General features: G+C 55.2%; 1 protein-coding gene across 3 annotated transcripts in view; it reads left to right on the top strand.

The window, feature by feature from the left end:
- LOC133350415 (nuclear factor 1 A-type-like) overlaps window positions 1–16,219 on the top strand; it is a 103,258-nt gene that overhangs the window by 54,858 nt on the left and 32,181 nt on the right. For all 3 annotated transcript variants that reach the window (XM_061564769.1, XM_061564763.1, XM_061564754.1), the window contains 2 exons: window positions 12,373–12,441; window positions 15,283–15,357. In XM_061564769.1, the coding sequence (XP_061420753.1) occupies window positions 12,373–12,441; window positions 15,283–15,357 (144 nt within the window). The remainder of the gene's footprint in view (window positions 1–12,372; window positions 12,442–15,282; window positions 15,358–16,219) is intronic.

Raw genomic sequence — 16,219 nt, 5'->3', positions numbered from 1 at the left:
TCCACGCTCCTTGTAAACGTCGTCCACAAGTGCGTCCCGTCACGGTGCGAGACGCTGGCCACGCTCGCTGTGCGCTTGTGGTTCAGATTTCCGAACCTGTCCTGGGCCCTCCCCTAGGTCGACTGGGTCTCAAATGAGAACCTGGTGCGGTGTGCGATCAACATCGCCGCCTGGGAGACAAAGGCGACCGGGCGTGGTGCTGGCCACCCACCCCACCCACCCCCTCGTGTGCCGTGCCGGTCTTCATAGGTGCTCGCTGACAGCACTTGCCCCTGCAGTCTGTGAAGGCTGTACGGGGGATCTTTGTCAGATTGCATAGCAGACCTCACACTAACACTCGATGTATTCTCTGCATGTGTGTGTGTGTGCATGCATGTATGTGAATTCTTGCGTTGGCGTGTGTGTTTGTATCTGGCATGGAGCCAGTGCATTCCATTTGTCAGAGTTATTTATTTGCCCCTATAGAATTTTATCCAGTAATTAAACATGTTGCCTTGCTTTGTGCAGGTATTTTAATGTTGTAAAACCTGAAGGAGCTCATAACATCACTGCTCTGTACAGTACACTTGACTCTTTCTGTGTGTGTGTGCGCATACACAAAACATTGTGTTTCATTTATTGTGGTTTTACACGGTGGGGTTTGTTGTACGTGTTTGTTCTTGTGTATGTATCGCGTTAAATGTTTATACTTTATATAAAAAGGGGTTATACTACCGTATAACTAGTCAAAAAGGAGAACTCCTCTTATACGCAGAGTTATCCGCGATAGACTCCTATCCGCGATTTTACTTTTCGTATTTGTGATGTAAACTAGAACTAAAAAACGCAACTATTTTTTATTTTACCGGGTAAGGCCCACTAAACTGTGTGGCTCTTGTTCAGAAGCTACCTGACTCACATTGTAGCTCAACGAAGTGGCTTATCATGTGCGAATTTATAGCAGCCAAATACTCTAAACGCGCGATGTCGATTCTTCATGTGGAGGGAAAAACTGGAGGATCCGGAGAAAAATCCACGCGATCACGGGGAGAGACATCAAAACTCCAAATATAAAGCAGCAGGCGTCAGGGTCGGGATCGAATCCAGCGACCTCCTGTATACCAGGCGAGGTAGTTAACATCTCCTAGCCACCGTGATGATGATGAGAGAGAGAGACACGCAGACTCCAAATATACAGCAGCAGGCGTCAGGGTCGGGATCGAATCCAGCGATCTCCTGTATACCAGGCGAGTTAGTTAACATCTCACCATCGTGGCAACCCCCGCGGATAAGAGGATGAATTTGTTACACAACTTTCTCTTATCCGCGGAAAAATCGTGAGTATTAGAAAGCCGTTTCGCTGTGCATTGTGGGTAAAATAACGAATAACCACGGATAATCGGAAGAAATCATGTATTGCCCTACCCATAGTGCCTCACTTCATCTCTGCACCCACGAGGAACAGGTGCGGAGGGGGTTTAAGCCACGCTTCAAGTGAAAATATATATATATATACAGAGACCAAATTGGTCAGTTCAAAGTTCTAGAATAGAGCAGTGTTACTACCGTCTAACTAGCATCTCACATTCAAGGACAAAGCTCTTCCGAGAACATCCGTGGTTCAATGAAATGGCTCCTGGAGTTCATAATGTCGCACTTGTACCTGCGCGGCACGTCCACACGAGACTGGGAATTCTTCTGTGCGAGTCTCATGGCCTCCCGGCTACAATGGAGGCTGCTGTACTTCAGGGTCTGGTTTCTCATCTTCTTGATATGTTTCCATCTCCATATATGTCATTATCTTCTCTCTTTCCATCTGAAATGAAGAATCGTCAAAGGGGACTTTTATCCTGGCGATCAGTGCCCTATTCACCTGGGTTTTCCATGAGATGGATGTCTGGGTTTGTTGGTGTTCATGCCGTGTGAACTAAACTTTACCATAAACTATTTTTATTTTACCAGGTAAGGCCCACTGAGCCATATAACCCGGCCACAAATAATAGCTCCACGAAGTGGCTTATTACGTGGAAATGTATAGCAGCCAAATACTCGTGATGTTGATTCTTCATGTGGAGGCAAAAACCGGAGGGCCCAGACAAAAATCTACACCAACACGGGGAAAACACGCAAACTCCAAACATACAGGCATCAGGGTCGTGATCGAACGCACGACCGCCTGCATACCAGGCGAGGGAGTTAACAGCTCGCCACTGTCGTGGCCCTGTATGAGTATGTCCCAAATGAATAGGCCGTATCATTCATAGCCGGTTATTTTCATGGCCAGCTTCTGTGCAAGTGTCAAGTTCAAGTTCATTTATTAGGTATAGCCCTGTGAGCCATTCAGCTCTTGAATCGGGTGCAACCGCAACAAACAAAAAACAAAAACATAAACAAAAAACATCTTAAAGTGAATATGTGACTAAGTGCAAACAGAAAATTCAAGAAAAGACAGCAAAAATATTGCAGAAAAAACACCGTACATCAACGCTGTGTGCAAAAATCTCAGTGGGATGCAAGTCAAACAACAACAACCACAAGACAGCTTAGATTAAGGCCATCAGTCTAACTCTGTACTACAACAAACAAACATGGCTAAACCAATACACTTTTCGAAATCACCAAAATAAAGCCATGAAAGCAATGAAAAAGCAACCATAGGAACTGTGACGGAATTTTCACAATAAATGGCATAAACAACACCTACTACCAAAACCCTGCAGCCATAGCTGGCTGCATGAGTCACTCCACAACAGCAGGAGCATCAATCGGAGTATTGTAATTTTTCAATGCACCTTTAAGATCAGCACACTAAATCAAAACACAGGTCATACTTTGTAGCGATCATCCGGAGCGAAACATTTAATTTTAGGTCAAGGACTGCATCACTGAGCCGAACACACAATGACTTATTCCTCACACTGATCCAAAATGTAGTGCCCCCAATTTCGAATTTTAGACTTTTGATTCAAGAACTGGGGACTCAACCCAAATACACAAATACACACACATGCATGTACATACACAAAGACAATGATGCCTCCCAAATAGCCTTTAACAGAGTATTGGGGCAGGTGCTGCTCATGAGCACCTATGAAGCCTGGCATGGCACACGAGGGGGTGGGTGGCTAACACCACGCCCGGCCGCCTTTGTCTCCCCAGTGCTGATGTATGTAAAAAGATGGTCAACACCAGTGACGTTTATCTGAACCGGTCATCAGCCTCCCCTAGGTCGACTGCCTCAAATGAGTACCTGGTGCGATGTGTAAACATCGCCACTGGGGAGACAAAGGCGGCCCGGAGTGGTGCTGGCCACCCACCCCCTCGTGTGCCATTGCCGGCTTTCATAGATGCTCGCTAACAGCACTTGCTCCTACAGTCTGTTTAGGCTATGCAGGGGATCTTTGTCTTTGTTGTGCATCTACGTGCGTCTTTGTGCGTGTATGTGACTGTTTCGGTGTGGGTTCATCTGCTTGCGTGTCTGCGTGTTATTACATAATAGGCCGGTACCTCTTGCCAATGTTTACGCCTAGCTGTCAGTCAGCACGAGTCAATACGTGGCAGGCATTACCATCATCGTCGTCGTCGTCGTCTGCTCATCTTGCCGAGCCAGGGGATAGCCGATGTAACACGGAGTGGGTTTTCGCGACTAATATTATCAGTGGAGGTTTTTTCTGGGTTGGATCGCGTAAATGTAAATGTGTCGTTCACCCACCACTACCCGACACGGCCAATTCGTAAGTTTTGTCGTACGTCGGTGCGGTGGGTGGCAAGGCTGTAGCAGTCCCAAAATGTTTGGAGAGAGCAGATTCGAGGCGCGTTATCCGCGAGTAGTTCGCTCGCCCCGTAAGCACAGCGACGATGTTTAGGGTTAGGCGCACAAAGAAAACAAGATAACGATCAGCCCCCTTTTAGCCTGGGGTCAGTGGCAGGGTCAAGTGCCGCGCGCGAGCCCCAATCCCCCCTGGCGGGTGAGAGGGCCGAGGAGTCGGCGGCACACCCTCACGGCCACTCGGGGAAAACCTCTCGCGACGTTCGCGCACCTTTGCTTGGAGTGCCCGGCCCCCGCTGAGTCAGTCTCGAGGAAGTCGTCGTTGGCTACTCGCCTCACTTTGATCAACCAGCCGTGGTTGGGTCATCTTCCGAAGGAGGGGGGGGGAGGTTCTTAATGGCTGCGTCAGAGTCAGGCTTTTTAAAAGTTCAGTTTGCTGATGGCCGTCGGCCCACTTACGCACCCACGGATGCGCAAAAGCATCGTAACGTTTTGGCTTCATGCTTATTTCTAACCTTGTTCAGCTCTTAAGATCTAATTCAGAACATTAGCGTGAAGTGAGCCCAGCTACGTGTCTGTACATTTATGCAGCTTCGTCGAGAACATATGGTAAGTTCGATCAATTCCCCAGGGGGGGTTGGGGGGAGGGGATACTGTACGTGCAACGTTTTTCGAATGGAGAAATGAGAGGAAAATGATGGAAAGGTAACGGAAGAACGGAACCGAGGGGGGTCGTGAGAGATGAGGGTGGGGGGGGGCTACATCAGGGCCTCGACGCTGCACGCAGCGGCGTCTGTTTTCACAGGGGGCGGCGGGGAGAGGGGAGGAGGAGGGGGTCAGAGTGGGGGTGGCTGCCACACGCAGAAGTCACGGGATTTAAGGGAGACTTGAGCTCATTTCCATGTAGAGGCCGCGGAGATTGTAGAGGTGAGAGGGGAGGGATTCCAAGAGGGGGTGGCCACACGCAGAAGTCACGAGATTTCCAGGCACCCTTGAGCTGATCTAGATTTAGAGATAATTCATAAACCTGGAATGTAATTTCTGGGTATTGGAATTGGAATATGTGGGTGTTGTCGACACGATTATGGGGGTGGGTGAGGAGTAGGGGACGTGGGAAGGTGAGGGAGGTGAGGGAGACGGGGAGGTGAGAGACATTGGGAGGGAGTCATCTGATAGTTTGCGTAACTACTGTCATGCCTATTGCTGGAAAATAAAATAAAAATCAGTTTCAAAAATGGGCCTCCAAAAGTGACGGCTGAGGTTGATTGGTTTTACTCACAGGCCGGCTCAGCCTACGGTTCTAAATCACGTAGATAGTAAATACTTAGACATGCAGATAAAAACCCGCAATACATTCACCATTAATACCGTGGCCTTAAAAGGAGATATATGGCCCTTCATTTTAGCAAAGTTATGTGAGATGAGGAAGGGGTATTGCCTGAAACGTTGACTATTAGATATTTAATTTTAGGGCTGTATATTTGACGAACGCATTTTGTGTTGATTAGTATTTGTGCTCGTGCACCACTGCCAACGCAGCAGCAGCAGCACTCGCCAAATGATTTGTTACAAATATCCGATTGTCATCATCGTGAGTGTGCCACCACAGCCGGCGGAGAGCCGTCTGCACGCACTGCAGAGGTCGCAAACGGGTTTTGATTCCTTACCCGTACCCGTACCCGGCCGGGTACAGGTAGGGTACGGGTATCGGGTACCTGATTGCGACCTCTGGGATGAAGCCATGTTGCAGGCGCGGGTGGGTTGATTCTAGGAACTTGAATTGTGAGAAGAGACAAGACGTTGGGAAATGAGTGACAAACGGTTACTCACCAGTGACTCACGGTCTACCCGTACCCGTACCCGGCCGCACCAGGGTCGCAAACGGGTACCCGTACCCGGTCGGGTACGGGTAGCCGGGTATCGGGTAGGGTACGAGTATCGGGTACCCGGTTGCGACCTCTGACGCACTGATATGTGGGGCGTGGGGGGGGACACCTATATCATGGATCCTATTATCCGCAATTTTACTTCGCTTATCCGCGGGCTTATTACATCACAGATGAGCCCAGGGGTCATAGGATCAGCTTGCCGTGTGGCGACTCTCGTCCGTGGATGCATCGCGGACAATGGGAGTACCGACGGACCGTCTCGTAGACGTGTTAGCAAGCCGATTCGCGATGCATTGTGGGTAAAACTGTGGAAATCACGGATAATGGGGAGAAATAGAGCGGAAGATAAGAGGAGTTTTTCAGACCCTTTATCAGCCACGGAGAATAGGAGTCGCGGTTAATAGGGCATGGATAAAAGGAGCTATCCTTTATATTGATGCGTATGCGTACACAAAGACAAAGCTTCCCGTGTAGCCTTAACCGGCTGTTGGGGCAAGTGCTGTTAGCGAGTAGCACCTATGAAGGCCGGCACGGCACACGAGGGGGTGGGCGGCCAGCACCACGCTCGGCCGCCTTTGACTCCCCAGTGGCGATGTTTACACACCGCACCGGGTACACATTTGAGGCCTAGTCGACCTAGAAAGGGCCCAGGACCGGTTCAGATAATCATCACTAGTGTTGGCCGTGAGTGGGAATCGAACTCCGGTCGCTGGGTTCGTAGTGCAGCACGCTAACCGCTGCACCACCACTCGTGCACACGCAGACACGCACATGCACACGCAGACACGCACCCACGCACACGCAGACACGCACCCACGCACACGCAGACACGCACATGCACACGCAGACACGCACATGCACACGCAGACACCCACGCACACGCAGACACGCACCCACGCACACGCAGACACGCACCCACGCACACGCAGACACGCACCCACGCACACGCAGACACGCACACGCAGACACGCAGACACGCACACGCAGACACGCACCCACGCACACGCAGACGCACACGCAGACACGCCCCACGCACACGCAGACACGCACCCACGCACACGCAGACACGCACATGCACACGCAGACACGCACCCACGCACACGCAGACACGCACCCACGCACACGCAGACACGCACACGCAGACACGCAGACACGCACCCACGCACACGCAGACACGCACCCACGCAGACACGCACATGCACACGCAGACACGCACCCACGCACACGCAAACACGCACCCACGCACACGCAGACACGCACCCACGCACACGCAGACACGCACCCACGCACACGCAGACACGCACCCACGCACACGCAGACACGCACCCACGCATACGCAGACACGCACCCACGCACACGCAGACACGCACCCACGCACACGCAGACACGCACCCACGCACACGCAGACACGCACCCACGCACACGCAGACACGCACCCACGCACACGCAGACACGCACCCACGCACACGCAGACACGCACCCACGCACACGCAGACACGCACATGCACACGCAGACACGCACATGCACACGCAGACACCCACGCACACGCAGACACGCACCCACGCACACGCAACACGCACCCACGCACACGCAGACACGCACCCACGCACACGCAGACACGCACCCACGCACACGCAGACACGCACCCACGCACACGCAGACACGCACCCACGCACACGCAGACACGCACCCACGCACACGCAGACACGCACCCACGCACACGCAGACACGCACCCACGCACACGCAGACACGCACATGCACACGCAGACACGCACCCACGCACACGCAGACACGCACCCACGCACACGCAGACACGCACATGCACACGCAGACACGCCACATGCACACGCAGACACGCACCCACGCACACGCAGACACGCACCCACGCACACGCAGACACGCACCCACGCACACGCAGACACGCACCACGGACACGCAGACACGCACACGCAGACACGCAGCCACGCACACGCAGACACGCACCCACGCACACGCAGACACGCACCCACGCACACGCAGACACGCACCCACGCCACGCAGACACGCACCCACGCACACGCAGACACGCACCCACGCACACGCAGACACGCACCCACGCACACGCAGACACGCACCCACGCACACGCAGACACGCACCCACTGCACACGCAGACACGCACCCCGCACACGCAGACACGCACCCACGCACACGCAGACACGCACCCACGCACACGCAGACACGCACCACGCACACGCAGACACGCACACGCACACGCAGACACGCACCCACGCACACGCAGACACGCACCCACGCACACGCAGACACGCACCACGCACACGCAGACACGCCCCACGCACACGCAGACACGCACCACGCACACGCAGACACGCACCCACGCACACGCAGACACGCACCCACGCACACGCAGACACGCACCCACGCACACGCAGACACGCACCAACAGACACGCACCCACGCACACGCAGACACGCACCCACGCACACGCAGACACGCACCCACGCACCGCAGACACGCACCCACGCACACGCAGACACGCACCCACGCACACGCAGACACGCACCCACGCACACGCAGACACGCACCTGCACCACGCAGACACGCCAGCACACGCAGACACCCACGCACACGCAGACACGCACCCACGCACACGCAGACACGCACCCACGCACACGCAGACACGCACCCACGCACACGCAGACACGCACACGCAGACACGCACCCACGCACACGCAGACACGCACCCACGCACACGCAAGACACGCACCCACGCACACGCAGACACGCACCCACGCACACGCAGACACGCACCCACGCAGACACGCAGCCACGCACCCGCAGACACCGCACCACGCACAGGCAGACACGCACCCACGCACACGCAGACACGCACATGCACACGAGGACACGCACCCACGCACACGCAACACGCACCCACGCACACGCAGACACGCACCCACGCACACGCAGACACGCACCCACGCACACGCAGACACGCACCCACGCAGACACGCACCCACGCACACGCAGACACGCACCCACGCACACGCAGACACGCACCCACGCACACGCAGACACGCACCCACGCACACGCAGACACGCACCCACGCACACGCAGACACGCACCCACGCACACGCAGACACGCACCCACGCACACGCAGACACGCACCCACGCACACGCAGACACGCACCCACGCACACGCAGACACGCACCCACGCACACGCAGACACGCACCCACGCACACGCAGACACGCACCCACGCACACGCAGACACGCACCCACGCACACGCAGACACGCACCCACGCACACGCAGACACGCACCCACGCACACGCAGACACGCACCCACGCAGACACGCACCCACGCACACGCAGACACGCACCCACGCACACGCAGACACGCACCCACGCACACGCAGACACGCACCCACGCACACGCAGACACGCACCCACGCACACGCAGACACGCACCCACGCACACGCAGACACGCACCCACGCACACGCAGACACGCACCACGCACACGCAGACACGCACCCACGCACACGCAGACACGCACCCACGCACACGCAGACACGCACCCACGCACACGCAGACACGCACCCACGCACACGCAGACACGCACCCACGCACACGCAGACACGCACCCACGCACACGCAGACACGCACCCACGCACACGCAGACACGCCCCACGCACACGCAGACACGCACCCACGCACACGCAGACACGCACCCACGCACACGCAGACACGCACCCACGCACACGCAGACACGCACCCACGCACACGCAGACACGCACCCACGCACACGCAGACACGCACCCACGCACACGCAGACACGCACCCACGCACACGCAGACACGCACCCACGCACACGCAGACACGCACCCACGCACAACGCAGACACGCACCACGCACACGCAGACACGCACCCACGCACACGCAGACACGCACCCACGCACACGCAGACACGCACCCACGCACACGCAGACACGCACCCACGCACACGCAGACACGCACCCACGCACACGCAGACACGCACCCACGCACACGCAGACACGCACCCACGCACACGCAGACACGCACCCACGCACACGCAGACACGCACCCACGCACACGCAGACACGCACCCACGCACACGCAGACACGCACCCACGCACACGCAGACACGCACCCACGCACACGCAGACACGCACCCACGCACACGCAGACACGCACCCACGCACACGCAGACACGCACCCACGCACACGCAGACACGCACCCACGCACACGCAGACACGCACCACGCACACGCAGACACGCACCCACGCACACGCAGACACGCACCCACGCACACGCAGACACGCACCCACGCACACGCAGACACGCACCCACGCACACGCAGACACGCACCCACGCACACGCAGACACGCACCCACGCACACGCAGACACGCACCCACGCACACGCAGACACGCACCCACGCACACGCAGACACGCACACGCAGACACGCACCCACGCACACGCAGACACGCACCCACGCACACGCAGACACGCACCCACGCACACGCAGACACGCACCCACGCACACGCAGACACGCACCCACGCACACGCAGACACGCACCCACGCACACGCAGACACGCACCCACGCACACGCAGACACGCACATGCACACGCAGACACGCACCCACGCACACGCAAACACGCACCCACGCACACGCAGACACGCACCCACGCACACGCAGACACGCACCCACGCACACGCAGACACACACCCACGCAGACACGCACCCACGCACACGCAGACACGCACCCACGCACACGCAGACACGCACCCACGCACACGCAGACACGCACCCACGCACACGCAGACACGCACCCACGCACACGCAGACACGCACCCACGCACACGCAGACACGCACCCACGCACACGCAGACACGCACCCACGCACACGCAGACACGCACCCACGCACACGCAGACACGCACCCACGCACACGCAGACACGCACCCACGCACACGCAGACACGCACCCACGCACACGCAGACACGCACCCACGCACACGCAGACACGCACCCACGCACACGCAGACACGCACCCACGCACACGCAGACACGCACCCACGCACACGCAGACACGCACCCACGCACACGCAGACACGCACCCACGCACACGCAGACACGCACCCACGCACACGCAGACACGCACCCACGCACACGCAGACACGCTAAGCCCGCGCTCCGATATCCCTTTGTCTGTTTTCATGAAATGCCTCTTGGTTGTGCTCAATGTACGAATGTTTCATTTTTTCACCCTGTTTTTTTCAGGTATTTAATTGTGTGTTGCATGCGTTTGTGGGGAGCGGTAGGGTAGAGTTAGCATACTCTTTGGGTCTTTCGGTAAAGTCACGTAGGTAGAAAAATAATAGATCACGACGTTTGGATCGCAGCACAGGCAATCGTCTTCAGGTGAGAGTTAGCAAACTTCGCTCTGAAGCCGGCCACCTCAGGTTCGATTCCTGCTCTTGACCAATAACAGTGGTGAATGTTTAAACTGGTCCTGGGCCTCTTCTAGGTCGACTAAGAATTAAATGACGACAGTATCTGCTGTGGCCTGTAAATATTATCACGAGGAGACAAAGGCGTCCGGGCCTGCTGTTGGTCACCCGTCCCCTCGTGTGCCTTGCTGGACTTCATAGGCGCTTGCTGACAGCGCTTGCCCCAACAGCAATGCCAATGTTGAGGTCTGCCAGCCACGACAGGGCTTCAGGAGAGAGTTTTTTTCTTCTTGGTTCTTTCGGTAAAGTCACGTAGAAGGGAAATAATAAAATAATAAAAATAAAACATTATAAAATAATTTTTACGACGTTTCGGCCACAACGCAAGCAGCCGTCCTCAGGTGAAGAACAGGTCTGTCGGAAAGACAGCGTCTGAATGTCTTTCTGACAGACCTGTTCTTCACCTGAAGACGGCTGCTTGCGTTGTGGCCGAAACGTCGTAAGAATTATTTTATTATGTTTTACCGTTATTATTTTATTTTTTCCCTTCTACGTGACTTTCCTGAAAGAACCAAAACGATTAATCCCTGCAGTCACGAAAGCTTTAAATCGAAAAAGAGAGAGTTTTTGTTTACTTTTTCCATTCTTCCATTGAAGGAGCCTTTCACAGCATTAAGTAAGGGGGCTGTACTTGGCGTGGAAATTAGTGCATTGCGCAATCAACCCAGCAAGCTGAATTCGATTCCCAGTGGCAGGCTATATCTGAACTGGTCTTGGTCCTCCCCTAGGTTGACTCAGCCTTAAATGAGCGCCTGGTGCTGTAGGTGAACTTCAGCACTCTGGAGACAAAGGCGGCCGGGCGTGGTGCCGTCTATCCCACACCCTCTGCCGTGACGATGTCACGTGCCAGATGCGCGCGCCCCTCCTTCAGCCAGCAACGGGGAAACATTTTCACCAGGGAATAATCATGGTCACGACTCCCATCTAAACGTTTATAGTGTCTCCTCCGTGGATCTCTCTCTCTCTCATCCAGACGCCAGAGAGTAATTCCTGCAGTCACGAAAGCTCCAAATAAAGTTTTATCCCACACCCCTTCGCGTCCCACAGTGCCCGCCCTTCGTAGGTGCTAGTCGCTAACAACGCTTGCCACAACGGTCTGTTGAAGGCGATACGGGGGGCGGGGGGGGAGCTTTTGTCTCTTTGTGCTTGTGTGTGTGTGTGCGTGACTCCATGTGTCTGGTTTGTGTCCGTCTAGCGGAGTCGCGGCACCTCGGAGCGAGTCCCGGAAGGAGGGAGGGCGACATGAAGGGCCCCATGGAAAACGGTAAATTGGTTTGCCCGTTTGAATAAGCGTAACAAACCCTTGTTAGTTGCCCTCGCCCCCCGCACCTACGATTGGTACAGTGCGAAAGACGTTCGCCGCACGTGTACGTACAAGGGATGCTGCGGCGGCGTAAACGCGAGAACACCGGACTCGCAATCCGGAGGTCCGCCCAGCAGCGGCGTAGACCTGCACGCCACAGTTAGTCGAGCGGCGGGGCAAAGTGTGGGTGCTCCCGCCTCCTTTCAAGACGTCCAGCCGTCGTGGAGGAGTAGGCCAAAATACCCTCCTGAGCTCACTCGCTCGCGTGGAAGTTCTTCCGCCAGCAGGGGCACGTCGCAAAAAAGTGTGCGGGGCTGCACCTTTACCTTTGCATTTATCGCAGTTGTGTGCCAAGACGATATCACGTGCCAGATGCGCGCCCCCCTCCTTCAACCGGCAACGGGGAAACATTTTCACCAGAGAATAATCATGGTCACGACTCCCATCTAGACGTTTATGGTGTCTCCTCCGTGGATCTCTCTCTCTCACCCAGATGCCAGACAGCGACTCCTTGCTGTGCGACTGCCACCTTATTCTAAGGCCATCAAAAGTTGTCGGCCCAAATTCGCCGAGGATTAAATTTCACGCTGTCTCGTATTTGTTTTGTGCCGTCAATGGTGACCAGGCTGAGATCATTAAACTCGCCACAGTTGAGAACCCAGTTTAATCACGGGCGTCCGAAGCCCACTTTCAAAACCCAGGAGCTTGGCGGCCTTGGCCCAGTGTATCTGACGCAGCCATTACCATCCACCTAGCCATGCTGTCGACTCTGATGCATCGCTGTAATATACTTACAGTCGCTTAAACCTTTTAGTTTCATAACCGAGTGAATAAGTCACGGTGGCAAGCCTGTTTTGGACAGCAGCTTGTTAGCAAATGGTTTCACAAACGTTTGCAAACATGAACACGCGTACATTGCATAAAAACACGATGTGCTTGGAATCGCTCGTGATATCAGGAGTTGAGGGGCGGGTGTTTTGACGCACTGCACTGTGAGCCAGGCAACCTGAGTTCAGTTCCTAATCTCACGGCTCACATCAGTGGCGAGTAATTGGGATCCTAGGATGGAGGAGTGCGCATTATAAATAATTATTATATCTGAACCATTCATGGTCCCGCCATTCTCCCCACTTCCACCAACCTGCACTGACCAGCGTGGTGAGGTCTGGTCCAACCACCGTCATGACGGACATGGGATGGGGAAGCTTTCAGCTTTCTATCATTATTATCTGGAATGGCCCAATACAGGTTTTTTTTTTTTAAAGAGGCTTTGATAAATCATTGACGAAGCGAATTCTGTAAGTCAGGATCAGAATCTTTATTTAGACTGTAAGAATCCGATGAGCTATGAAGCTCTTTGTAGGCGCTGGTCAGAAAGTCACAACAACAAACAGAACAAAAAAACACAATTTGAGTGCAAAGTATACGAAAGCTAAGCGAGTCACTAAATATAAAAAAATATATATAAAGTGGCTCAGGAAGTTAATGTTTATGCCGCAGCTCTGAAAACCAACGCAGTTGAATTCCTGGGTGCCAGCAAGCGTTGCCACCTGTGAGCTTACACACAGAAACGGGGCACATAGTGAGAAGGAGACAAATCATCGCACGTGATGCATTTATTGTTATTGCTAGTATTATGATTGTGAACGACGCAAATTATGAAATCCACGAAAGGACGAAAAATATTCCCAGGACAGTAGCAACCTCTTATAACGATCCTGGGAAAACAGGTGGCAACGCTGCCCGCCCGCCCACCTTAGTCAATCCTCGAGTTGAAGAGGGTATTACATTTGCATGGCAAATAATGGTTTAGGGCCCCAGCCATCAACAATAGCACAAAGAAACTCATTGTATTGAGACAATGACCTTGGTTTCACACTCACTGTGGGCAAGCCCATCTTTGAGAGCTTAATAAGCACGGAGCAAAACACACAGCTCAAGCTCAGCTGTGTGGTTTAGCATTTGGACAACCGGTTAGGGGTGTAATCCGTTCATCACAAACGTACAATTTAATCAATTGTCTTTTAAGGGGGAAGGCGCAATGTAAAGATGTAAAAATAAACTGTAGCTATTATTTCAAAGGTTGCCGGTTCAATGCCATCTCTTGGCAGGGCAGGCAACAGAATGTTTTTTTAATTACCCCCTCCGCCCCATCCCCAACCCAAAAAAATTTAATTGGTGGAGGAAAGTGTGGGTAGCTCCCTGCTTTTCCACGCCATGTGGCCAGTGTGAACTAGTGGGTTGAGTGATCCTTTGGGAGGGCTGTCTAGAGCTCCTTCCAGCGGGGGGCCCTTCCTGCAAGCAGTGGCGTGAGCGAGCAATTTCAGGGCTGCGCCTTCACTAAACCGCCCACAGTGCGCACACTGTCATGAAATCTCAGAAGCTAAGCAGGTTTCAGCCTGGATATTGCTATAAATGCTTTAAAATGTGTTAGAGCTTGCTGCAGCTGCTGCTCCCTCGGAGCTGCATTGTCAGCATTGAGCCGGGCAGAACAATCACTGGCTGAGCTCCGCCTCTCTTACGCTTCCCATCTTCACCAACCCGCTCTGACCAGCGCGGTGAAGTACGGTCAAATAACCACCCCCCCTCCCCCCCCTCCGTGACTCGCGCGGATGTGGGGAGGCCTTCATCCAGCAGTGGATGGACACGGGGCGTCTCTGCGCGTGTAACGCCGCATTCCTTTAATCGACGTGTCGTAAAAAAAAGTTGAGAAATGGGGGGGGGGGGGAGGGAGGGGCAGAGAGGCAGGGATTTTTTTAATTTCTTGGCCGAGATCTAACGCCAGCTGTGTCGGATTTTCAGGGCACCTGGGCCTCAGCGATCTCTTCACGACATCTGGGGTCTTTGACGTCATGGAGCTCGTTCAAGTCTCCAAGAGTGAGTGTGTCGGTGGTGGTGGCCGAGCCGTCCGTGTGCTGCTGCAGCCCCCCTTGCCGCCGCCGCCGCCAGCGACCCCCGCCCTCCTGCCCGCCCGCCCGCCCTCCTGCCCCCACCGCTGCGTTAAAAATTAATAACGGCAAAGACAAAGGGGGGTGTGCGACAATGGCGCGTAGTCATGGGGTCTCCACGGCCGACTGTGCAAAGTGTACGGGTGTAAGCCTTTAATTATAGCGCGTGCGTGCGTGCGCGCGCATACATCACGGGGAGCGGGGAGCGCGCCAGGCGACGGCGGACGAACGCCGCGACCCCGAGTTCCCGTTGCCGGCCACGGCTGACGACGTCAGGTGGCGGAGCGACGTCAAAAGCGATCCCCGTCCCTACACTAGGTCGGCTCGGCCTCAGTTGCGCTGCGAAGAAGCGTCGGGGAGACGAGAGATGCTCACTCGCCCACGGGACTGGCCCCCCACAGCGGTCTCGAGAGAGGCGGCCGTACACGGGCGACGTTTTGTCCTTCCCGCGTGTCCGTGTGCGCGCACGTTCGTACAAGTTCGTGCCACAGTGCCCGTACATGTCAGCGTACGCTCCGGACCCAATGGCATGAGTTCGATTCCCGCTCACGGCCAACACCAGTTATGATTGTCTGAACCGGTCCTGGGTCTTCCCTAGGTCCACTCGGCCTCAAATGAGCACCTGGTGCGGTGTGTAAACATCGCAGCCGGGCGTGGTGCTGGCCACCCACCCCTTCGTGCGCCGGCCTTCGTAGGTGCTTCTCGCTATCAGCACTTGCCCCAACAGTCAATTATGGCTACACGGGGGAGCTTTGTCTTTGTATCGTGAGAGCCGTTGCACAGTGGTTAAT

The sequence above is a fragment of the Lethenteron reissneri genome, chromosome 4, assembly GCF_015708825.2.
Source record: "Lethenteron reissneri isolate LAM-NWPU_2019-01 chromosome 4, ASM1570882v1, whole genome shotgun sequence".
Taxonomy (NCBI): Eukaryota; Metazoa; Chordata; class Hyperoartia; order Petromyzontiformes; family Petromyzontidae; genus Lethenteron; species Lethenteron reissneri.
This window is presented reverse-complemented; position numbering and strand designations above follow the sequence as displayed.